The sequence below is a fragment of the Lepus europaeus genome, chromosome 7 (genome assembly GCF_033115175.1).
Source record: "Lepus europaeus isolate LE1 chromosome 7, mLepTim1.pri, whole genome shotgun sequence".
In the NCBI taxonomy this organism is placed as follows: Eukaryota; Metazoa; Chordata; class Mammalia; order Lagomorpha; family Leporidae; genus Lepus; species Lepus europaeus.
The window spans coordinates 34,770,713-34,795,472 of record NC_084833.1 but is presented as its reverse complement, the minus strand read 5'-3'; the positions used below and the strand labels follow the sequence as shown (position 1 = coordinate 34,795,472).

General features: G+C 41.7%; 2 protein-coding genes across 2 annotated transcripts in view; both read right to left on the bottom strand.

Moving 5' to 3' along the window:
• MPPED2 (metallophosphoesterase domain containing 2) overlaps positions 1–24,760 on the bottom strand; it is a 201,840-nt gene that overhangs the window by 59,999 nt on the left and 117,081 nt on the right. The gene's annotated exons all lie outside the window — the stretch shown is intronic.
• Positions 16,907–17,964, bottom strand: LOC133764381 (glyceraldehyde-3-phosphate dehydrogenase-like). The gene has a single exon (XM_062198053.1). It carries the CDS (start codon positions 17,953–17,955, stop codon positions 16,954–16,956), a length of 1,002 nt encoding a protein of 333 aa, XP_062054037.1. The 5' UTR covers positions 17,956–17,964; the 3' UTR covers positions 16,907–16,953.

Sequence of the window (24,760 nt, the reverse complement as noted above, 5' to 3'; positions counted from 1 at the left end):
TGAGGATACAGCTTGATGACACAAATGAATCAATTTGCATTCAATTCCTAATTCCCAAATGTCCAGGACAATCTCTGCTGCTACAGTATGTAACGCTTATGGGATATTCTCGGAATGAAAGAAAACAGAGCTCCTTGTGGGACACGGAATTCACGCCACAGTGGAAGGAGCCTTCATTTGACAGCTATGGCCCGGGGCTGGCGTTCAGGCTCTTTCAAAGCAGCACCTCCCATCTGCTTGTCCGCTTATTTTCTTTTGTGTTAAAAATGAAAGATTAAAATGAGATGATCTCAAAGATCCTTTCCAGTTCCATACACAACAAATTTTTTTGAGGGTGGGAAAGAAAAAGTTAACAAAGCAAGCTGGGGATCATGACTTGGTAGAGATGCAAAGAAACTGAGATCAGTCCGTAAAGCATCCCCATTTTATATGTGAAGAAAGTGAAGGTCAAAGGGAAAAAGTGACATCTAAAACTACACAACTAGGAAGTAAAGCACGTGTGTAATTGGGGACCCCTCAGTTTTATGCTAATCTCCTTCTACAACACAGAGTAGAATAAGCTTGAAATGAAAAGATTTCTTTTAAATCACCAAAAAAAAAAAAAAATCACAATTATCCATATCCCAATCAACTCAAAATCTGAATGAAATGGATTATAATTTAGTTAACTCTGTACTTTTGCATAGAAGGGGTAAAAGGATGTCTCTCATCAGGAGTCGCTTTACAAGGAGCAATGCGAGTAATAAATACACAGCCAAGCCAAACACCTATTGCTTCAAAGTCAGTTGTTCTTAGACATTAGTGGGCATAAAAATCACCCCAGGTGCTAAAGTGCAGATTTCCTGCCCCACGGCCAGAGGTTCTGATTCCTGTCTGAGAGGGGCCAGGCACTGGATTAACAAGCACTGAGGTCAATGCTGAGTTGTATTCAGGAACCACTTGTACTCCAGCTAGAGGAGGGGGGCCAATAAAACTGGTACCTATTAGATCTTAGGAAAATCATTTAGTCCTCCGAGATTCAAACTGATCCAAACACTCCATCTACCAAAGATGCCTGTTCATCCATACTGTGCTACTTTCTGTGCCGAGTTACCGCATTCGTAAGTAATCCCATTTCCCAAAGTGGAAGTGGAATTTTTCCGGAAACTATGGAGTATCTGGTTCGAAAGAGATGACGTCACTATGACAACTCTGATTTTATAATAAGAAAACCCACACACATCCCAGCATAGAAAACAAAACCCTAACGATGGCTTCTGAATCACTGAGTCTCTTGAGGTTTTTCTGCAACTGTACATGCTCAAATCTTCATTAGGAAGAAGCATGGTACCCCCGTGAGCTCATGCGCTGTTAGGCCTTGACAAGAAGGCCACAGAATCTTCACTCTGGTGGTGTGCAAATCCACAAAGTTTCACATACAAATGCACTCTCTCTTACCTGAAATCAGAACAATGTCCTCCTGCCCCCTCCTCCTCCTCTCCCCAGCCTGCCTTCTGTGTGGTAAAGGGGGGGGGGGTCCCCACATTCCAACACCAAGCAATTCTTTCTCTTTGGAAATCCAGAAAAGAGCATGTGTATTGTGATAACTGGTTTTGCCCTCAGGTGGCAACTGTTTTCAGAACGCCAAACCAGCACTGTTTTTGTTTGTTTGGTTGGTTTTTTTTTTTTTTTTTTTTTTTTTTGGTTTTTCTTCCAGAAATGAACGGACATGGCTTGAACATCTACAGGCAAATAGCAGCCAGGAGGCTGTTCTCGGGAGTCCGCTGGCAGCTGTTCCAGTAATGCAGACCACGTGGACACTTGTGTGGGAAGGAGGCAGCACCGGGAGCATGGCCATTACAATGGCACACAGGGCATTATATGCTTGGCACACACGGGGCCAGGTGTGCCCTAAAATGAAGCAGGGATGGGCAGATGGGATTTCACACTCTGCTCAGAGCATTTTCGGTTTCAATCCAGGGGACCTTGTATTCTCTGGGAATGCCGGCTTTTCTTTTCTGTTATTCCAGTTTTTGCTTTTAACCTTCCTGTCCTTGTTTGATGGATCTCTGCTTACCTTGGCCACAATATACAGAAAGAATCCGACCCCCAACCTCCACATCCTGATTCCCAAAGGGAGAAAAGCCAACACTGGAGAAGACTCCAGAGCCCATGAGTCTCACGTTGTTGGGGTTTGCTGAAGTAGACATTGTGCCTGCTAAGAAGAAGCTGACCGTGCGGCTGCAGATGTGAAATGGGCGGTTACTGGGGCAAACAGCACAGCACTCGCTCCCAACATCAGAGCACGAGGCCGGTGTGGTGGGGTGGAAGGTTAAGCTGCAGCTTGTGACTCTGGCATCCGATACCAGCGTGCCAGTGTGCGTGCTGCCAGAGGATGGCTCAATTGCCTGGGTCCCTGTCACACACATGTGGGAGACCTGGAAGGAATTCCTGGCCCTGACATGGCTGTCGCAGCTATTTGAGGAGTGAACTAGTGGTTGGAAAATCTCTCTCTTTCTCTCTCTCTCTCTTTCTCTCTCTCTCTCTATCCTCCCTCTGTCACTCTGCCTCTCAAACAAATAAATATTTAAAAGAGTATGCAATGCAATTACTCTCTGGGCCAGCAGGTCCACCTTGGAGTATTTACCGAAAAGAAGTAAAAGCAGGGACTTGGAAAAATATTTGTACAACTGTGTTCCCAGCAGTTCACAATAGTCAATAAGTGGAAGCAGCCTGACAGATGAATAGGGATAAACCAAATGCAGCATACACTACAAAGGAATATTATTCAGTCTCCAAAAGGAAGGAAACTCTGACCCATGTTATGCCATGGATAAACCCTGAAGATCTCAGCTAAATGAAGTAAGCCAGAGAAGAAAGGGCCAAAGATGACATAATTCCATTTACCCACGGTCCCTAGCGCAGTCAAAACCAGAGATTCAGAAAGGAGGAGAGTGGTTGCCAGGTGAAGTGGGAGTTACTGCTTAATGGGCACAGAATTTCAGTCCGAGGTGATGAAAACATTCTAGAGATGAATGGTGGTGGCGGATACACAATAAGGTGGAGGTATTTAATGGCACTGAACAGTCCACTTAAAGTGGTTAAGGTGGTAAATTTTATGTTATGAATGTTTCCATCATAATAAAATGAAAATAAAAGAAACTGACAAGAGAATAATAGTGATGTCACACCAGAGGTGTCAAGGGAGGGGGTCGGTGAGGGCTTCATTGGTGCCACACCAAATAGATCCGTGCCAGAGTGAAAAGACGTGTGAGCTTCTGCCATTCACACGGTAGTGCTGGTATCAGGGAGAGAAGCCTGAGAGACAGCAGAGTTGTTAGGAGGATAAAGATGGACACTTGGTTGACCTCACAGTGCAAAGTCCAGCACCCTGAGACAGGCATGTGAGGAAAAAATAGAGATGCTTCCTGGAAGTCAGCCACAGTGACTACATCTTCTTTATGAAGAGTCAATGTTCTTTTGCACCCCCCCCCCCCAATATTTGAGCAAAAAATCATCCTGACAATTTAATCTCTAGAATATTTCCCCCAGTCTTATTTCAGATTCTGAAGGGAAGGGGTATATATTTCCTATCACAAATGGAAACTTAGCTCTGGTTCCAGGACATTATCCTGTGCAAACATTCAGGCAGAGAGGCTGGGTACTCACTGCCTTGCATAAATTCATTTGATCAACTGATCAATTGTAAGCCAGTAACATTTTATGCCTCCTCCAAGTGTTGTCAGACTTAAGAGTTCTGGGAAGTGGGCCCGGAGGGAGAGACTTGGGGAAATATTGCAAATACCAATGCAGCGATCTGCATGGAAGAACATGGCTAAGATGTGCCCAGGTTCTGGGCAAATTTTATTTTCAGATAATGAAAATGAGTGTTCATACTGAAAACCTGCTTTCCAGGATAAAGATGTTCCCATCACCAGGGAGCAGTCGATGAAAAGCATTACCTTAACAATACACTAAAAACAGCCAAAAGGCAGCAAAGCAGAAACTACAAGCACACACCCTCAGCATAAACTCATTCTATGACATATGTGAGATGAGAGCAAAAATCGCCCATAACATACAAATTCAACTTGCGCATAAAGGATAGAACTTCAATATATGTTCTGCACAAAAACCACTGCATAATTTAGAAATAATATGAAGATAGCAACAGACTTTAAAAAATATGTCCATAAATACTCAAAAAGGAAGGGGACAATTAGTCTCTTTTAAGTCTTTTAAGTATTATTTTAAACAATGACTTCCTTCATTTAGAAAAAGAATCCTGTTTCTATTTCTGGCCAGCAATCTATTTTCCTGGACTGGATCTCCAAGAGAAGTTTATGAACGTCCAAGTACTCACGAACAAGAAATCCAACAATTCCCATCCCCGCTAACTTCCATATAACTGAGTAAATAAAAAGCCACTGTAGTATTTTTAATTGATGGAAACTGAAGTAAATAGATGTATTTATTTCCCACATGGCAAAAAAGTATGGAAAAGGACACAGTTCCTATCATCTGGTATTTATTTGATGGATGGAAAGTTTAATGAGAAGTCTGAAAAGGCACATATGAAGAGATTTTAAGACTAGGGGAAAGGGTCATATAGAAGACGGCTTGGAAAAAGAATATTAACTGTTGGAGAGAAGAAAGACTGACTTTCTAACAGAACTCATTTAAAAAAAATAAAAAGGAGATAGAGCAGTCAGCAATAGTTGAGTGACTTTGGAATTGAATCCATCCATATGTCCACTTGTATCCAAATGGTAAGTGTACATGAAAGGAGATAAAAAGTTAGAAATCCCTACCTCCTTTTCTAGGTACAGATTTATGTCGTAAAGAAAAGTTTCCTTGCCCTCTACTCCGGACAATGATGAAATATCGGTTACAATACAATGCTGATAAACACTGAAGAAAACAAACACTAAGTAATTGTAATTATGTAAAGGAAACAAGCCTCAGAGAGGAGCTGTCCACTTCCTGCCCTCAGTATCATGGTAGACAGCTGCTCATTGCTTTCTCACACCCATCACTCCTCCATTCCTCTCTCCATCGCCCTGACTTCCACTTGGAGAACCATGGTGAGCCTGCTGGCCATCAGATGCAGCACTGTGGAGACTGTGACCTAGGTTGCATTCCATCCCTTTGGTAAAGGACTCATGTCAGGCAGCAGGCTCAGGGTTTGGCTGACACTCTTGTCCTCACTTGACTCAACAGATCCCCTGGGAGCCCTCTTGAAACCATGAAGAGATAGGATGCCTCAGAACAGAGGAGATGGAGCTCAGCAACAGGAAAGGAGAGGCTGTGTCCCACGCATGTGTGTGAGGCCACACGGAAACCTCCTTGAGAGCCACGGCTACCTTTGAATTCTTCAATTGCTCAAGCAAGTATGGATCAAGTTTTACATCACTTGCAACATACAAATTTTAACTGACAGAAGATTATTCCCAAACTGTTTTTATTTTATATAATGTTGATGCAGTAAAATATACATTTGGAACCTATGTCAATGAATTTTTTAAAAACGTAAGTCAGGGAAAGTTTAGGCTGAAATTTGTCCATGCAGTGTCTAAAGAATAGACACCAAAGAGTACATATAAACTATTAGACTATGTGCTGGTATATAGTAAATTTAAATAAAAATTGGATGATTATATTGACATACACTAAGATATCTCAATACTTATTACAAATAAGGAATAAGATTAACACCTGCCAACCTCTTTGAGTTGGTCTCTTACCAGAACCAGAGGTTATCAGACTTTTGCCATTTAATAAACTGATAGAATTCCAAGCAATCTATTAGGTAAGCTAATTTTTATTTCATTATGAAAGGACACCAAAGCACAAACATACGCCACATCTGACTATCACCTCTGACATTTCACTTTTTAAAATCAAAGTCCAAAATGTAGTGTGGATCTAATTTCAGAATACAGGATAGTTCTCCCCGACAAAGAGAAGGTTGATAACACTGAGTACAATGGAAACACTACAATATGACACATATTGTTTTTTTTTTTTCACTTCTGCAGGTATTATATCAGAAAATTTAGACTTTTCACTAATTAATTCTAGCTATTTCCCAATCACTTAAATAAAAAGTTGGAATTCTGGTGTCTGTTTCTTACCATCAGGCAAAACTCTGATGAGCTATTTTGCTTAACAGGAAAGTCTGAACAAATTCATTGAAAAATCTAGGACCATTCAAAGATGTAACTTGTTTTTCATCTTTAATCAATTCAATTTCATAATTCATACTTTTATAAAGCCACAATTTATAATTCATTTCTATTTCTGTGTCTATCAGGGTGGTACAAGGATTTAGATGAGTAGCTTATCAGGTCGAGCAGCCAGTACTAACCCTCCGGAGACACCACGGATAACTATCAGGGGCTCTGGGGTTCAATCCAATTCAGATAAGAGGTCAGCAAACTTAGTCTATTCCTTTTTCTACTGCTTCCTAGTGACACGGTTTTGGCTGTGCTCTCTGTAGAATGAGCGTCAGCACACCTTCCTCCCAGGGTGGTGAAGATGAAATGACACGTTCAGCACAGGATCCTGCACACAGCAAGATCTCACCCAGGGAAAGTAATGCTGTGCAAATTAAAATGATCTCAACTGGTCCAGCCGGAACTGAAAGTTCTTGTACTGACTTTCCCTTCCGTGTGCCTATTCCTTGTGAGAATGTAAGCACCATGAGAGCACAGGCTTTGCTCTTAAGCCTGGCAAAAGAAAATGTTCTTGGATGACAAAATGGAAGATGTTAACATTTGTTCATTTATTATTACCTTTGAATCAAGACCCAGCTAGGAGAATAAGGCCAAAAAAAAAAAAAAAAGTCAGGTATTCAGTCAAGGAGTTTATATTAATTTGAGGCATTCGTTTCAAAGGCATTAAGAGAGGAACTCAGATTTTTCAGCTGAAGAATATCATTCTCTGCCATGGGGCTGACTGATAGCTGATATCCCAGTGGCTTGACCAGCAGAAGCTACCTCCATAGAAGAGGCTCTGCAGGGGAAGCTGGACTTCAGTGCTGGTGCTGGAAACCAGCTGGCAAAGGAGCCTGGGAACCCTGGTTGGCAGAGGTCAGTTTGCCCTGTGACACAGAGAAGTGCAAAGCAAAGGTGGAGGATGGGTCTGAAATGTGCAGACCAGAGGATTAGTAGAGCATGTGTTTGAAAACATTAATACTAAAGGGACAACAGGAGTGAATCTAAGCTTAACAAAGGAACTGTTCTCTTCCCCTACTTAAAATGCTTTTGCAAATTCAATGGAAATAGTGCTTTTGCAGCCTCCAATACCTATTGCATTTTGAGTTAAAGTGCATTTGAAAGAGGTAATTGTTACAGCCTAAGTCACCATGACATTCTGATTGTTTAATTCATGCAGATGGTATTTGGTAAGTGTTTAATACTAAACCTATTTGAACACGCCTCTGAGTCTGTGAATTGAATGTGTGTGTAATACTGTAACACACATTTTATGCATATACATATATTTCAAATTTTTACTTCACACATGTCAGAATAGCTAACAGCAATACTAACCTGTGTTTGGTTTCCCTATGTTTTTCTCTCCCTCATTCTAAGAAGGTTTTTGTATTCCTTTGCCTCAGGGATATTTGTATATGAGAGTTTAAGAGGAAGTTGCCAGAAACACCCCCTCCCACTATTCCCAGCTTTGTTTTCATTGATCACATGAAGCGTGGGGGAGGGGTGTTGGGGAACTGCCTTGGTGACAAGGGTGGGAGTGAAAGGTTTCCAGAATTCAGGAGGTAGACTTGTCTAGAGTGAAAAGCAGCGGACTGTCTGGACTAGGAGGACACTGGTGAGATTCAAGGGGGCAGGGTGGGTGGGGTGACAAGTTTTCCAAAGGATTAGCTGAGTGTTACTCCTCAGGAGGCCATATCAAGCCTTAGGGATCCCCAAGTCCATGTCAGGGAAAACAGAAGCATCAGGTGTTTCAAGGGCCCATGCAATGCCAACAAAGTATCCATCAGCAGTGGCTAGCATGGATTAAGGTCCAGAGGCCCCCCCCAGACATCCTGAGTCTCCCCAAGACCTCGAATCAGGAGCCAGAGTAGAAGGAGCCTCCATCGTCAGTGTGACTTATTCCGTCCTGTGCTAAGAAGCAAGGGCTGAAGATCTGGATTGACTTAAACCCTTAGGAAAAACAAACAAACAAAAACACTCAAGCAAAATTTCCTGCATCTGTAAGGCATAGTGGAATAACACACCTGCTACACATATTTAAATGTTTAAAACTCAAGTTCCTGGTGCAGAGTTGTTGCTCACGCCTTGGGCTTTCATCAACAGATGCAGCTGTGGGATCCTTAACTCTGAAACAGACTCACTGATGCTCTGACAGACCCAAGGCGAGACAGCATGGATGTTCTTTAGAGATCATCTGGACTGGACCAATGCCTACATTCTATAGGGTTCCCTGTATACCCTCAATTACAGTAAAAATGCCATGTATCACAAGAGAGGGTCCCAAGCTTCAGTCCTCCTGTACTGTAATAATGATTCATTTGCCACATCTGTGTACCACCTGTACTAATATTTACTAAACATTTTTCTACATATGGACTCACTTGTATGACTTAAATGTGTCCTCACTCTAAACAACAGTATTTGTAAAATCACAAGTGTGGTGTGTTACCTACACGTGCACACACACACAGCAACACTTTAATCTGCATGGGATAAATACAGAATCAGCAAAGAACAAATGTGCATCTGTGTACTGCAGAAGGTGACACACTCCACCACGTGGCATAATACAGCATGGTTTGGGAATTCATTTCTGTAAGAGCTACACTTCTCTGGAGGATCAGATTGAATTTTCTCTTCCCTTTGCCCTCAGTTTCCAAATAGATGATGTTCTGATAATGATTAGTCTGAATATAAAATGGTATTAAGAGAAAAAGAGAGGTGGGATGAAAAAGGGGCATGTAGGAGGAAGAACAGGTAATAAGGAAAGAAACAGAAAACACAAAGGAGAGGAGAGAAAGTCAAGATGCCCAGGCAATTTATCCAAACAAAAATATAAATGGGATAGGAACCTCTATATTTGTGTAGATGCCGAAGAGCAATGCAACCACACCAGGAAGTCTGTTTATCAAAACCATGGTTACCTCATGATGGAAAAGTCTTATCCTTAACAATTACCCAATACTGATTCCAAGCTTAACCTGAAAATAGAAAGCATTTATGCTCACGTCTCCAGATTCTTCTAGGGCCCCATGTGGTTCATTCTACCTTTGATCTTGGCCTTTTACTCCACACAGACACAGCCAGCTGCACAGCCAGCTCTCCCTCACCTTCCCCACTTACCTTCCTTATCAGCTCAGGAAGAAATTTCTGCAAAAACTCTTCCTCTGGTCATTGATATCTCTGGGAACAAAATCCATTAAGATATTTTTGATCCTTACTCATGCTATTTTGAATGTCTGGTGCACAGGAAGGAACCGATAAAAATAGAATTACAATGCCCTTACCACCAAAGTAGCAAAGGAGATGATTAAGATTGATGTCTGAATAAATATACAATAGCAGGCCCTACATTTTAATAGCCTTTGATGGGAGCAGAAAAGAAATGTAGTTTTCACTGACACCGTGTGCATGCACTTCTATTTCCTTATGCCCTTTTTTCTTAAAATAGGGCTCCTCATTTTAATATTAAAGTATTAAAGAATGTTCATTGAACACTAACTAGATGATATGCATAGTTCTATCAAGTTTACATGTATTAAACTCATCTAGTACCTAGAACAAACAAGCTAACAAAGATATCTTTGTTATAGACGAAGAAATGCAGAATCAGATTCAGAATCCAGTTCTGCCTTTCCAAATAAATACATTAGCAGATGTGATACTTCATATATCTTGCATCTGGCCTCTTTCCGTGTAGTTAGACGTACTTAACAAGTTAGCAGGTTTCTATGAGAACTAAATGGAGAGGTATGTACAGTCCTTCAGGGAGTGCTTGTACTATTCAGCTTGCATTAAGGAAATACCTGACACTCCCTATATAAAGAAAAAGAGCTTTGTTTAGTTACCAGTTTTGGAGATTCAAGGGCCTGTGCCTGCATTGGCTCAGTTCTGATGAGGACTACATGGTGAAGTCAACTCAAAATAGGAGCACAGAGGGCAGGCAGGGTCAGATTTGTCCCTTTTACAATGATCCTTGGAAATTCAATGGGTCGCACAAGAATTAGTCTGAGAGCAGGTTTCTAATGAACCTTGGACCCTCCAAGAGGCTCACCTCCCAAAGTTAACACCATCACCCAACTATGCCTAATCACAATGAACCCTTGGGGTGGGTCACCCCAAGCCACATTAAAACCATAGCAGTGCCTGCCATAAAGTAAGCTCTCAAATATAACATATTACCATTATCACCATAGCCCCCATTGTCATTATGATCAATCCTTCCATGTCATTGAAAAAGAGACTTTTTTTTCCTTTCTTTGCTCCTATGAATCTGGTGATATAAAATAAGCATATTTTCATGAAAGAATCACTGTCTAATTCCTAGGATTTCTCCAAGGAAAGGAGTTAGAATTCATTGTCACTTTGTCCGAAAGGCACACAGACAATTTCCTTGAGAATGCTTTCATCCCAGCTACAATCATGTCCTTTGACAGCAACATCCAATTTATTGTTAGATTTATTTGTTCATTTTTATTTATTTGAAAAGCAGAGAAACAGAGATAGTGATCTTCCCTCAACTGGTTCATTCTCCTAATGCCCCCAGCAGGCAGAACTGCGCCAGGCCAAAGCCAGGAGCCAGGTAATCCACCCAGGTCTCCCACATGGGTGGCAGGAACTCAAGTACTTAAGCCATCATCTTCTGCCTCTCGGGGAGCACCTTAGCAGGAAGCTGAATCAGAGGTGGGGGCAGGACTCCCTCCCAGGCACTCCGATACAGGCTACACATGTCCCAGCTGGAGGTTAACCTTTGGACCACAATACCCACTCATCAGCTGAGGGCAGGCGAGAACTTCTCAACATGTTTTGAGTCTTTTCCCCCTGTATATCTTCCTTTAAAATACTTTAAGATCATCAATATCTTGTTTCTGAGCAATTACGATACTACTCATTATTGCTCCTGGTAGTGTTCCCTTCCCCTCTCATTTCATGTTAATCCACAGTGCTGCTAGAGTGCAAAAAAGATCATTGTAGTCAAGTAATTCTTCCACTCAAAATCTTTCCACGGATCTCCACAACCACAGGATAAAATCCAAACCCTGTCAGCCAGCACATCAGTCCCTTCACAGCTGTCTTACCCCACCACACCCTGCATTCTAGTGCAATGAAATTAATTGCAGATTCTAAAACTGTAATTGCTTCTCTGCATTGTATCTGCTGTTCTTTCTGCCTGAAACACTGTCCTCTAAATTCTCTGTCTTCCTGAAATCTCTCTTTACTGCCCAAACCGAATCACGTGCTCATCATGTCTGCCTGAGAGATAACTTGCCAAAACTAAACTTGTGACAATCTGTTAAATCTCTACTTTTCTCTCACTTTATTAGAAGATGTATGAAGTCTTCTAAGGTTAGTATTTTTTTTCGTTCATTCTCTTATTCCCAGCACCTAGCTCTGTGCCCAACAGTACACTAAACAGGCACTCAATAAACGTTAGCTAAATTAATGAACAAATGAAATCCAAGACATCATAAGTTTCTTCCATTAAGGCAGTACTGTAGAAGGATGCCCTTAGGGTATACATCTTCCATAATTTGCTGCCTTTTTCTCTTGGACTCAAAAGCCATGACTCTCTGAAGGACAATTAATCAATTTCAAAAGAGCCTCAATAAATTTCATGTAACCAAAATGACATGAAAAAAAAATCTCTCCAAGGTGGTGGATGACGTGAGATTTTTGTCAATATCACATCCTTAGTAGACTGCATTGGGTTACTTCTGCATAATATGTTTAGCTGTTCAAATTAAACTTGAAAATCAAGAGCAGCAATGACTGCAGGTGTAGTTTACGATACCCTGATGCAACAGGGACTTCAAACAGAAGCTCATGGGGAGCTCCTACAATGTCACTCTAAGAAGTTGTCCCTCCAAGAAGATGTCACTCCAAGAATACTCACAATCCAAGTGTCCATTGATGAATGAATGGATGGACTAAATGTAGTAACTACAAACAATGGAATACTATTCAGTCTTAAAAAGGAAGGACATTCTAACCCATTCTGCAGTGTGGATGAGGCTTGAAGACATTATGCTGAGTGCAAAAAGCCAACCAGAGAAGGACAGACATTGTGTATTCAGACTGATTTTAGGTAGTTAGAGTAGTCAAATTCATAAAACCAGAAAGTAGAATGGTAGCTGCCAGAGGTATGAGGGAGGAGAAAATGAGAGGGAGTTAGTGTTTAATGGATACAGAGCTTAATTAAGTGGGAGAGGTTGAAAAAGTTCTGGAGAGGGATGGTGGAGGTGATTGCACGACAGTGTTATTGTTCTTAATGCCACTGAACTATATGCTTTAAATTATTAAAATGATAAATTCATATTATGTATGTTTCACCACTGTGGGAAATGAATAGAATACAAATTATGAAATTGCATCTTCTGTACAAAGGATAAGTATGCTCTGTGAAAATCTTATTTCAGTTAACAGTTTGAGTATACTTACTTCTCACATTAAAACTGACATTTTTACTATGAGCTGTGGTTAAAAGTAGTTTACAATCCACTGTTCCAAAAAGTTATCTTCAATCACTACATGCGATTTCATTATAAGGATATGTGGCAATTTTTAAACCAACCTCCTACTTTAGAACATTCACATCAATCCTCCTTTCTTCCTTCTCTTCCATTTTTCCTTCCTTCTTTCTTTATTCTTCTTTTCTTTCTTTGACTAATTCTCTTCGATGACCTTTCTTAAACACAACTTTGTACATATTTCTATTTTACATCTTGTTATAAAACCATTTTCTCAGCTTGTTTCTGTAATCATTTTTGTATCCCACAATCAAAGTATCCAAAAGTGTTCTGTCTTCTTCTGTGTCTTGTGCTTCTAACCATGAACATGAACTGCCTCTCTTGCCATAGCTTCTCCCCTGCTGCAAGAACACCTCTATCTCATGCACCCAGGCTCCCAACAGAAAACATCCATGACAAGGGAGATGGACAATCTATTTCCTCAGTAGCCACTGCCACTGAGGCCGCTTCTAAAAGGCTCTTAAGCATCTGACTTTCTGGTATTCACGGTTATTTGTGGTCTTTTCTCCCATGAGTATGGGCATTTACTGGACCTAGTGACATGTATCTAAGAAAAAAAAAGTACAAGGAGGTGAACATTTGGCATAGTGGTTAAGATGTCACTTGAAATGCCTGCATCTCATATCAGTGTGCCAGGGTTGAAGTCCCAGGGCTGTTCCTGATTACAGACTCCTACTGCTGCACAACCTGGAAGGCAGCAGGTGATGGCTCAAGTAGTTGGGTTCTTGTCACTCATGTGGAAGACCCGGACTGAATTCTCAGTTCTGGGCATTAGGCTGGCCCAGCCCTAGCTGTTGCAAGCATTTGGGGAATGAAACGGTGAAAGGAAGATTCTCTCTCTCTCCTCTCTCTCTCTCTCTCTTATTCTATATTTCTCTGTCTTTCACACAAATAAAACAAATAAGCAAAAGTTAAAAAAAAAAGAATATGGAAAAAATGACAGGCTGTAATGTCTGAGATTAGATTACCAAAAGATTATCTTGCTGGCCTTCTCTGCTCACTTTAATTTAAGTTGGTCGTCATGTTAGGAACTACTCTGTGGAGAGGCCCAGATGACAATGAACTGAAGAAGGGCACTTGCCAACCATCAGCAAAAAAACAAGAAAGACTGAAGCTCTGGTTCTAGAAACCTGTGAGCAGCTACACGCTACCCGAAACCACTTGGGTGATCAAAGAAGTGGCTTCTATCCTCCTCAATTCCTGGACTGACACCTTAGCTCTGATGTTACCTTGATTACAGGCTATGGGAGAGGATGGAGCTAGGGGACCCACCTAGGCCTTCATTTCCTACCCATAAAAACCGTAAGACAATGTGTGTTTGCTATTGCAGCACTTAGAATTTGTGGTGATTTTTTTTCACATAGCTACATTCAATACAGTCACATTTTTGGATTACGGGACCTAATGTAAATAAAGAAAGGCATTTACTACTCCAGGATTTTCAGTTTAGAATCACTACCAGCCTCTAAGAATGTTTCTAGATCTCCACGCCAGAACTAAAGATAATGGGATGAACAAATGGCCATCGTTCTTGGAAAAAGAGCCTGCAGGACAAGTAGGACCAGAAACTTAAAAGTGACCTCCAGCAGGACTCCTCTTTTCACCCATATCAGTTCTCTCATGTGTATGTTTGGAAGAGAGGACAGCTGTTAGTTTTGCTGGATGAATGTGAAATTCATCTTTTGGTGACAGCACACAAGTTGTCCTAGGTAAATTCATGCCCATCCCAGTGTTAATTGACATGGTACAGTGAAAGTCCAGCCCATGCCCTTACCTGGCTTAGGAAAGAGCCCGTGAGTAGGCCTTGCCAGCTAGAGTATTCCCTCCTCCTCCCCACCTAGCTGTTCTTGAAGGACATATCAGTCAAGCTGAGATGATTACGAGCTCTTGACGGATGTAAAGCTGACACTACCAGCAGCCACTACACGGAAGGGTGTATCTACAAATGAAGCCAACAGCTGAAGACCCAGCCAATAATAGACGGATTCTGCCAATAACAAATGTGTGTCTGGATCAAGCCATGCCTGATGTACATTATTCTCATAGAGTTCTAAGTGTGCCAGTAACTTCCTACTTTTGCTTGAGTCATGTTGAGCTGGATGTCTGGTATCTGCAACCAAAAGAGTTTTAACTAACATGCTCATCTTGCTGCCCTAACTAAAAAAAAAAAAAAAAAAAAAAAAGAGAGAAAAAGGAATTAAAAAGTGTAACCTGATAAGTTAGAGATTGTTTCTGATATAAACTGGATGCTTTTCTTCATTATTAAAACAATAGCCTTGGATGTAAGTTATGGTGACCTTAGATCTAGAAAGGTCATTCTCTGATATCTAAGATTGATAGACATAAAATCTAAAATTTGGGTTGTTTTGTGTAAGAATACATAAATATATATATTTTATCTTTTTTTTTTTTTTTGATAGGCAGAATGGACAGTGAGAGAGAGAAACAGACAGAAAGGTCTTCCTTTTCCGTTGGTTCACCCTCCAATGGCCGCCGCGGCCGGCGCGCTGCAGCTGGCGCACCACGCTGATCCTGATCCGAAGCCCGGAGCCAGGTGCTTCCTCCTGGTCTCCCATGTGGGTGCAGGGCCCAAGCACTGGGGCCATCTTCCACTGCACTCCTGGGCCATAGCAGAGAGCTGGCCTGGAAGAGGGGCAACCAGGACAGAATCCAACGCCCCGACCGGAGTGCTGGCGCCACAGGCGGAGGATTAGCCTATTAAGCCGCGGCGCCAGCCATATATTTTTTTCTATTAAAGGGCTGACATAGTAACTTTCCTTCCAACTATCCCCCCTTCCATTCTTCTTCCCCTCCCTATTTTCCATCCAAGTATTTTTTTTTTTTTGACAGGCAGAGTTAGACAGTGAGAGAGAGAGAAAGGTCTTCCTTTCCCGTTGGTTCACCCACCAATGGCTGCTGTGGCCTGCGCACCGTGCTGATCTGAAGCCAAGAACCAAGTGCTTCTCCTAGTCTCCCATGCGGGTGCAGGGCTGAAGCACTTGGGCCATCTTCCACTGCACTCCTGGGCCACAGCAGAGAGCCACGCAAGTATTTTTATAAATCATACCAGTGAATGTTAAGCAAGCCCCTAGAAGATGACATTCAGCCTTATATTTTAAAAATTAATTTTATTTTGGGATAAAACTTATGGAAAATAAGCTATATCCACTTAAAGTGTACGCTTTGATGAGCTTTTACAGAGGTATTCACATTAATAATGATGAAACATGACCATCAACAAGGTATCAAGTATTTCATGCCCCTAATATATTCCTTATAACCTTTGCAGTCTGTCTTTGTTATAGGTACAGCAGGGTCTGTCTCCCCAAAATGCATGCAGCTGTTTAAATTCTGCTGTCTTAATATTAATGTTTGATGGATTAAGGGTAGAGACATGATCTCGTGATGGTGTCTGAGAGGTAGGGCCCGTGGAAGGTCTTCGGGTCATTCAGGGTATGCCTTTGGAGGTTGATTCTTGGGAGAAGTTTGATTATTTGGGTCCCATGCAATTGTGTTGCCTAACTTGCCATGAGTAGCTTCTATCAGACTCCTGACTATGGGGCCATCCAATTCTGCAACCTACAATTGTAAACCAAGGTAAACCATTTTCTTTCCCAAAGAAGTTCAAGTATTTCAGTTAAAATATTTTAGATTCATGTACATTCTCTAAGAGTTTATCCCTACAGAATTTTAATTTCTGTGCTTTTAAGTGTCTGGCTCCTTTCTCTAAGGATAATGATTTTGAGACTTCTCCATGTTGTTGCATGTATTGGTAGTTCATTATTTTTCATTGCTGAGTAGCATTTCAGGCACATATGTTTCAAAACTATTCATCCATTCATGTGTTAGGGGACATATAAGCTGTTTCCTGTCTTCAGTTAATATGAATCAAGCCATTATAAACATTTGTGAACAAGTCTTCATGTGGACATATATTTTCATTTGTCTTGGGTAAATGCCTAGGAGCAAAATGACTAGGCTATTTAGCAGGTGTAGGTTAACTTTTCTTTCTTTTTTTTTTGGGGGGGGGTGCAGAAGACTTTATTGATGGTGACATGACAAGGTAGGGCTCCCTAAGCCCCTCCCCTCCTCCAGGGGGTCTGGGATGGAAACCGTGAAGAGGGGCAGATTCTCAGCGTGGTGGGGACTGAGCGGGGGCAGGGACTCCCCAGCGGCTGAGGGCCTCTCGTCCTCTGGTGCTCTCGCTGGGGCTGCTGGTTTCAGGGCTCTTACTCCTTGGAGGCCACGTGGACCATGAGGTCCACCACCCTGTTGCTGTAGCCAAATTCATTGTCGTACCAGGAAATGAGCTTCACAAAGTGGTCATTGAGGGCAATGCCAGCCCCAGCATCCAAGGTGGAGGAGTGGGTGTCACTGTTGAAGTCGCAGGAGACGACCTGGTCCTCGGTGTAGCCCAGAATGCCCTTCAGGGGGCCCTCGGACGCCTGCTTCACCACCTTCTTGATGCCGTCACACTTAGCAGCTTTCTCCAGGCGGCAGGTCAGGTCCACGACCGACATGTTGGGGGTGGGCACACGGAAGGCCATGCCAGTGAGCTTCCCGTTCAGCTCAGGGATGACCTTGCCCACGGCCTTGGCAGCGCCAGTGGAGACAGGGATGATGTTCTGGGCGGCCCCACGGCCGTCATGCCACAGCTTCCCGGAGGGCCCGTCCATGGTCTTCTGGGCGGCGGTGATGGCGTGCACTGTGGTAATGAGCCCCTCCACGATGCCGAAGTGGTCGTGGATGACCTTGGCCAGGGGGGCTAAGCGGTTGGTGGTGCAGGACGCGTTGCTGACAATCTTGAGGGAGTTGTCATACTTCTCGTGGTTCACGCCCATCACGAACATGGGGGCATCGGCGGAGGGGGCGGAGATAATGACCCTTTTGGCTCCGCCCTTCAAATGAGCCCCGGCCTTCTCCATGGTGGTGAAGACGCCAGTGGACTCCACAACGTACTCGGCACCAGCATCACCCCACTTGATGTTGGGGGGATCTCGCTCCTGGAAGATGGTGATGGCCTTCCCATTGATGACCAGCTTCCCGTTCTCAGCCTTGACCATGCCGTGGAACTTGCCGTGGGTGGAATCATACTGGAACATGTAGACCATGTAGTGGAGGTCAATGAATGGATCGTTGATGGCGACAACATCCACTTTGCCAGAGTTAAAAGCAGCCCTGGTGACCAGGCACCCAATGCGGCCAAATCCGTTCACTCCGACCTTCACCATCGTGTCCCCGGGACGCGCTTGCACTGCACGAGAAGAAGTGGCTGCCTGTCGAATGGGGTGGAGCAGAGAGCCAACTTTTTCTTTTTTAAGATTTATTATTTATTTGAAAGGCTGAGTTCTAGAGAGAGCAAGAAGCAGATCTGCTGGTTCACTCCGCAAATGGCTATAATAGCAAGGGTTGGGTCAAATTTAAGCCAGGAGCCAGGAGCTTCTTCCAGATTTTCCACATGGGTGCAGGGGCCATTAGCAGGGAGCTGGATAGGAAGTGGAACAGCTGGTACTGGTACCCATATGGGATGCCAGCACTGCAGGCAATGGCTTGACCTACTAAGCCACAACAGCAGTCCCAGAAGTTAACTTTTTAGGAAACTGCCAAAAAGCTTTCCAAAGAGGTTGTTATCATTTTACATTGACATGCTCACTGTATAAGAGCTCTGTTTGTTACTTCCTATATTTGCACTCAGTATTGTTAATTTTTAAAATGTAGTTATTCTTTTTTTCTAAAGATTTTATTTATTTATTTGACAGGTAGAGTTATAGACAGTCTGAGAGACAGAGAGAAAGGTCTTCCTTCCGTTGGTTCACTCCCCAAATGGCCGCTACAGCCGGAGCTGTGCTGATCCAAAGCCAGGAGCCAGGTGCTTCTTCCCAGTCTCCCATGCAGGTTCAGGGGGCCAAGCACTTGAGCCATCTTCTACTGCTATCCCAGGCCATAGTAGAGAGCTGGACTGGAAGAGGAGCAACCGGGACTAGAATTGGCGCTCATATGAGATGCCGGCACCACAGGTGGAGGATTAACCCAGTGTGCCATGGCGCCGGCCCCTAAAATGTAGTTATTCTGATAAGGGTTTATCAGTATCTCTTTGTAGTGTTAATTCATATTTAAGCCATGACTAATTTTGCTGAATATTTTTTAGGGTTATTTATTTTCATCTACTTGGAAGGCAGAATGATAGACACACACATCAGATATTTTGATCCACTGATTCACTCCCAAAATGCCTGAAACAGCCAAAGCTGTGCAAGGTGGAAACCAGAAGCCCATAATACCATCTGGCCTTGTCACATGAGTGGAAGGGACCCAAGCATCTGAGATATCATCATGCCTCCCAGGATGCATTAGCAAGAAGTGGGATTGGAAGAAAAGTAGCCTAGACACAAACGTGTACTCTGGTGTGGGAAGCGGGTGCCCCAAGCAGCAGCTTAATGTGCTGTGCCCCAACAATCGCCCTGGATATCTTCTCATATGCTGACTGATCATATCCCCTTATGAAGAGTTAATTCAAACCTCTGAGCATTTTTTAATTGTGATGTGTTGTCTTCCTACTATTGGTTTGCAAACGTTCTATATATATGTTGGCTGCAGATTTGTTAATTGCCAGAGAGAGAGAGAGAGAAATATGTTCTTCCAAATATGTATTGTCTTTATTCTTTAATGGAGTCTTACATTTCTTTCTTTCTTTCCTTCCTTCCTTCCTTCCTTCTTTCTTTCTTTCGACAGGCAGAGTGGACAATGAAAGATAGAGACAGAGAGAAAGGTATTCCTTTTCCGTTGGTTCACCCCGAGATGGCCGCTGCGGCCGGCGCGCTGCGGCTGCTGCACCATGCTGATGCGAAGCCAGGAGCCAGGTGCTTTTCCTGGTCTCCCATGCGGGTGCAGGGCCCAAGCACTTGGGCCATCCTCCACTGCACTCCCGGGCCACAGCAGAGAGCTGGACTGGAAGAGGAGCAACCGGGACAGAATCCGGTGCCCCGACCAGGATAGAACTCAGGGTGCTCTGGCGCCACAGGTGGAGGATTAGCCTATTGAGCTGCGGCACCGACCTAATGGTGTCTTTTAAAGAGCAAAAGTCTTAAACTTCAGTGAAATCCCATTTATCATAATTTTCTTTTATACTTTATACTTTTTGTGTGCCTTTGATAAATTTTTTCCCATCCCAAGACTCCAAAAATCTTTCATCTACAAGTTTTATAGGTTTTAGTTTCTTAAAATTTAGGCAGAAGATCTATTTTATATTTATTTTATATGTGGTATGAGGTAAGAATCAAGATTTTCTAAATTGATATATTCATCCAAGTATCATATATTGAAGACTAAATTTTCCCCATTACATTGCAATGACACCACACCAAATTCACTTAACCATGTTCAAGTGGGTCTCCTTCTGGACTCAACTTTTTTTAATTTTATTTTATTTTTATTTATTTTTTTGACAGGCAGAGTGGATAGTGAGAGAGAGAGAGAGAGAAAGGTCTTCCTTTTTGCCGTTGGTTCACCCTCCAATGGCTGCTGCGGCTGGCGCGTCGCACTGATCCAAGGCCAGGAGCCAGATGCTTCTCCCGGTCTCCCATGCGGGTGCAGGGCCCAAGCACTTGGGCCATCCTCCACTGCCTTCCCGGGCCATAGCAGAGAGCTGGCCTGGAAGAGGGGCAACCGGGATAGAATCCGGCACCCCAACCGGGACTAGAACCCGGTGTGCTGGCGCCGCAAGGCAGAGGATTAGCCTGTTAAGCCACGGCGCCGGCCATGGACTCAACTTTTGTTTGCCATTTATCTTCATGTCTACCTTTTACCACTACTACTCTGTTTTGATTAAAGCTTTACAGTAAGCCTGGAATTCAGGTAGAATACATCTATCAAGTTTTATTAATTTATTTTCTTCTCTTGATCTTTTTTATGTTCAAATAAATACTAGAATCAACTTGTTTATTTTTAAAAACCAAAAGTCTACTGAGATCTTGACTTAATCAGCAGGTTGATCTGAAACTATGCATCTAATTTAAGGAGACTTGAACAATCTACAAACATGATACATCTTCATTTATTTAGGTCTTCTTTAATTTCTTTCAGCAATGCTGTTTGGCTTTCAGTAAAAGAAATCTTCCAAATTTTTTGTTATATTTGCTTATATGCATTTTATGGGTTGTAGTGCCATTATAATTAATATTTAAAGTCCCTATTTCAACTTTATGCCTGCTTGTATATAAACATATACAGCTTTTGTATATTAAACATCTATCCTGTAGTCTAATCTTTTTTATTACTTCTAGTTGTTTTGTAGAGTCTTTGGAATTTCCTACATTAACAAGCATTCATTAGCAAAAATAGACAATTTTACTTTTTTGCTTACAATTGTGCATTCCTTTGTTTCTTTTGTGCACATTATTACATTGTTTAGGATCTACATTACAAAGATAAATAGAAGTATGAGTCTAGGAATCCTTAACATGCTCCAACTCTTAGTGTGGAAACATTCAATATTTACTATTACCGACGGTGTTAACTGCAGGTTTGTGGCCCTTTGTCGGATTGATGAAGTCCTTTCTACTCCTAGTTGCTGAGAGATTTCATCATAAATTAAGCATTTAATTTTTTCAAATGTTTTTCCTGCATCTATTGAAATGATAATACAGTTTTCTTCCTTTATTCTGCTAATAGAGAGAATCATATAGATTGTTTTATTTTTTCTTAATGGTACACCTATCTTGTATTCCTGTCATATCCAAATTGGCCATAATTCATTTACCTTTCTGTAGACTGCTGATTTGATTTGCTAATATTTTGTGAAGTATCTTAGTGTCTGTTCATGAAGCATATTATTCTGTAATTTTAGGGAGGTTACAATCTTTGTTAGATTTTGGTATTAATGCTATTATATTGATCATGAAATAACTTGGGAAATATTCCTTCTTCTAATTTATGCAAAAGTACATGCAAGATTTTATTTCTTCTTTGAATGTTTGATGAAATTCAAAGGATAAATATTAAATTAAAAAATCAACATTATTACATTTTTCTCAAAATTTGTTTTTCAAAGAAACACATATGATGGCTTAAAACAAAAAAACTAACTGGACCTGACATTTTCTTGTTTCAAAGGTGTTTTGAAAGTTGATTCAATTTCATGGTTATATATACAGCTACAAAAATTTTGTTTCACTTTGTGACATTTTTAAAATTGTACTTTTAAACTGTACTTTTAAAAGAAATGTTGCCATTTTGTGTAAATTGTCAAGTTAGTTGGCATAAAGTTTTTCATAATATGCTTTTATTTTCCTAAGTTCTGGAGTGATAACTCCTTTTACATTCTTGATATTGTTTGATTTATACTCCTTTCCCCCCTTTTTAAACTTTTATTTAAAAGGCAGAGAGACAAATGAATAGAGACAGAGATTGTCCATCTGCTCTCTAAACTCTTGCAAGCGGAGACTGCACGAGGCCAAAACCAGGAAGCATTATAGCAGGAAGCTGAAATTGAGGGAGGAGCCCAAACTTGAATCCAGGCACACCAATCTGTGATGTGGATATCCACAGAGGTATCTTTGCCATTGGGTCAGATAAGCTTGTCATTTTCTCTTATCAGTTAAAGGTTCATCAGTTTTTTTATGTTCCTTTAACTTTGTAACATTCTATTTTCTATCTCATTGATTTCTGCTCTTAACTTTCATAATTCCTTCATTTTACTCTCTTTGGATTGGTTTACTCTTCTATTTCTAGTCTCCTGAGATGGGATCTGAAGTAATTGGTTTTGCTCTTTATTTCTTTTTAATAGAAGCAGTAGAGACAGAAATTCCCTATTTAAGCTGTGCTTTCTCTGTATCCCACAAACTGTGACATGTTGTATGTGTGCCCACAACAGGCAGGGCTGAGCCAGGCCAAACCTGGGAGTTGTAGACATCATGCAGTTCTGCCACATAGGTGGCAGGGACCCAACTACTTAACCCACCACTGCTTCTTCCTAGGGTCTTCATTGGTAAGAAATGGGCATTGAGGACAGTGTCCAGATTTCCATCTTAACCAGCCTCTTATCTTCAGGGCCAAACACCTACCTCTATGTGTTGTATTTTCATTACTATTCACTTTGAAATAGCTTCTAGATGTAGAGATTTCTTTGACTCATTTAGAAGTATACTGTTTAATGTCTAAATATTTGGGATTTTTACATATATCTCAGGGTTACTGAATCTAATAAATCCCATTGTGTTCAGGAGATATACTCTATTTAATTTCAATTACTGAAACTTCTTTCATGGTTCGGTTTGGTGAACGTGTCACGTGCACTGAAAAGATGTATATTCTGCAGCTGTTGGATGAAATATTCTAGAAATCATCTTTTTCTTTCTATTTTCATCAAACTATTTAGGTCTTACATTGAAAGCGCATCTTCCTCTTCAGAATGTTTCTTTTGTGAATAGCTTATGGTTGTTTTCTAGTCTATTTGAATAATCTCTGTCTTTCAAATTCACTTAATATAATTCCTACGATGGATGCAGGTCTACTTCTTTGTTGACAATTTCTTACCTGTTTCAGTTCTTTAAAGAAGTCATTCTACTGTCTTCTGCAGCTGTTCCTCTGTATTATTAATTTTCCGCCTAGCAGCTTTAACTCCTTTCCTATTTTCTTTAGTCTTTAGCTTCTATGCATATTTTTCCTGTTGAGGGTCAAAGGAGCTCTTTTTTTTTTTTTTGACAGGCAGAGTTAGAGAGATAGAGAGAGAGGTTTTCCTTCCATTGGTTCACCCCCGAAATGGCTGCTATGGCCGGTGCACTGCGCCCATCCGAAGCCAGGAGCCAGGTGCTTCTCCTGGTCTCCCATGCGGGTGCAGGGCCCAAGGACTTGGGCCATCCTCCACTGCACTCCCGGGCCAAAGCAGAGAGCTGGACTGGAAGAGGAGCAGCTGGGACAGAATCTGGCACCCCAACCGGGACTAGAACCCGGGGTGCCGGTGCCACAGGTGGAGGATTAGCCAAGTGAGCCGCGGCATTGGCCCCAAGGAGCACTCAATCTTTACGTTTATGTCTTCTCCAAATTTGGTGACTTTAAGAACAGTATTCCTATAATTTTTTGTTCTATTTTTTTCTCTCCTCTCTTATGGGTCCCAAATTTCCGACCTATTAGACCTTTTGAAATTGTCACACTGTCATAGTGCAGCAGGTTTAGGCACTACCTGCCGATGCTGGCATCCCATACTGGAGTGCTGGTTGGGTTTCAACTGCTCCGCTGTTGATTCAGCTACCTGCTAATGCACCTAGGAAAGCAGTAGAAGACCCAAGTGCTTGAACCACAGCCACCGATGTGGGAGACCCGGATGTAGTCCCTGGTTCCTGGCTTTGCCTTGGCCCAGCCCTGCCTGTTGTGGCTATTTGGGAAGTGAACCAGCAGATGAACATCTCTTTCTCCCTCTGTCTATCCTTCTCTCTGTGTCACTCTGCCTTTCAAATCAATAAATCTTTTAAAAAATATTTTTCCATTCTTTTCATCAGACTGCAAAATTTTGATTACAGTAGTCCCTCCAAAATCCTCAGTGGATGCCAAACCCTATATGTATAAGTGTATCTTTTTTTTTTCCTTATTCTTACACACATCTAATAAAGTTTAAGTTAAAATTAAGCACAATAAGACATCAATGACAATAAAAATAAAACAGAGCAATTGCAGTATAGTGAAATGAGAGCCCTTATTAAACATGGCACTGTGATACCATGACACCTGAGCTAATAAAATAGATAGTTACTAAATGACTGGTAGACAAAAGAATGACTCCTGTTCTGGGTGAGATGGAGCTGGGCAGAGTGAGAATTCACCGTATTTTTCAGAATTGCATGCAATTTAAAACTTATATACTATTTAATTCTGAAATCTTCCATTTAATATGTCAGACTACAATTGACTGCGAGTAACTGATACGAGGGGAAGTTAAACTACCAACAAGGGAGGATTACTACCTTTAGGTTTATCCATTCTTTCCTCTTTTAATTTCAAAATTTACACATGGTTCTCTATTTTCTATTTCATTTCTGACAT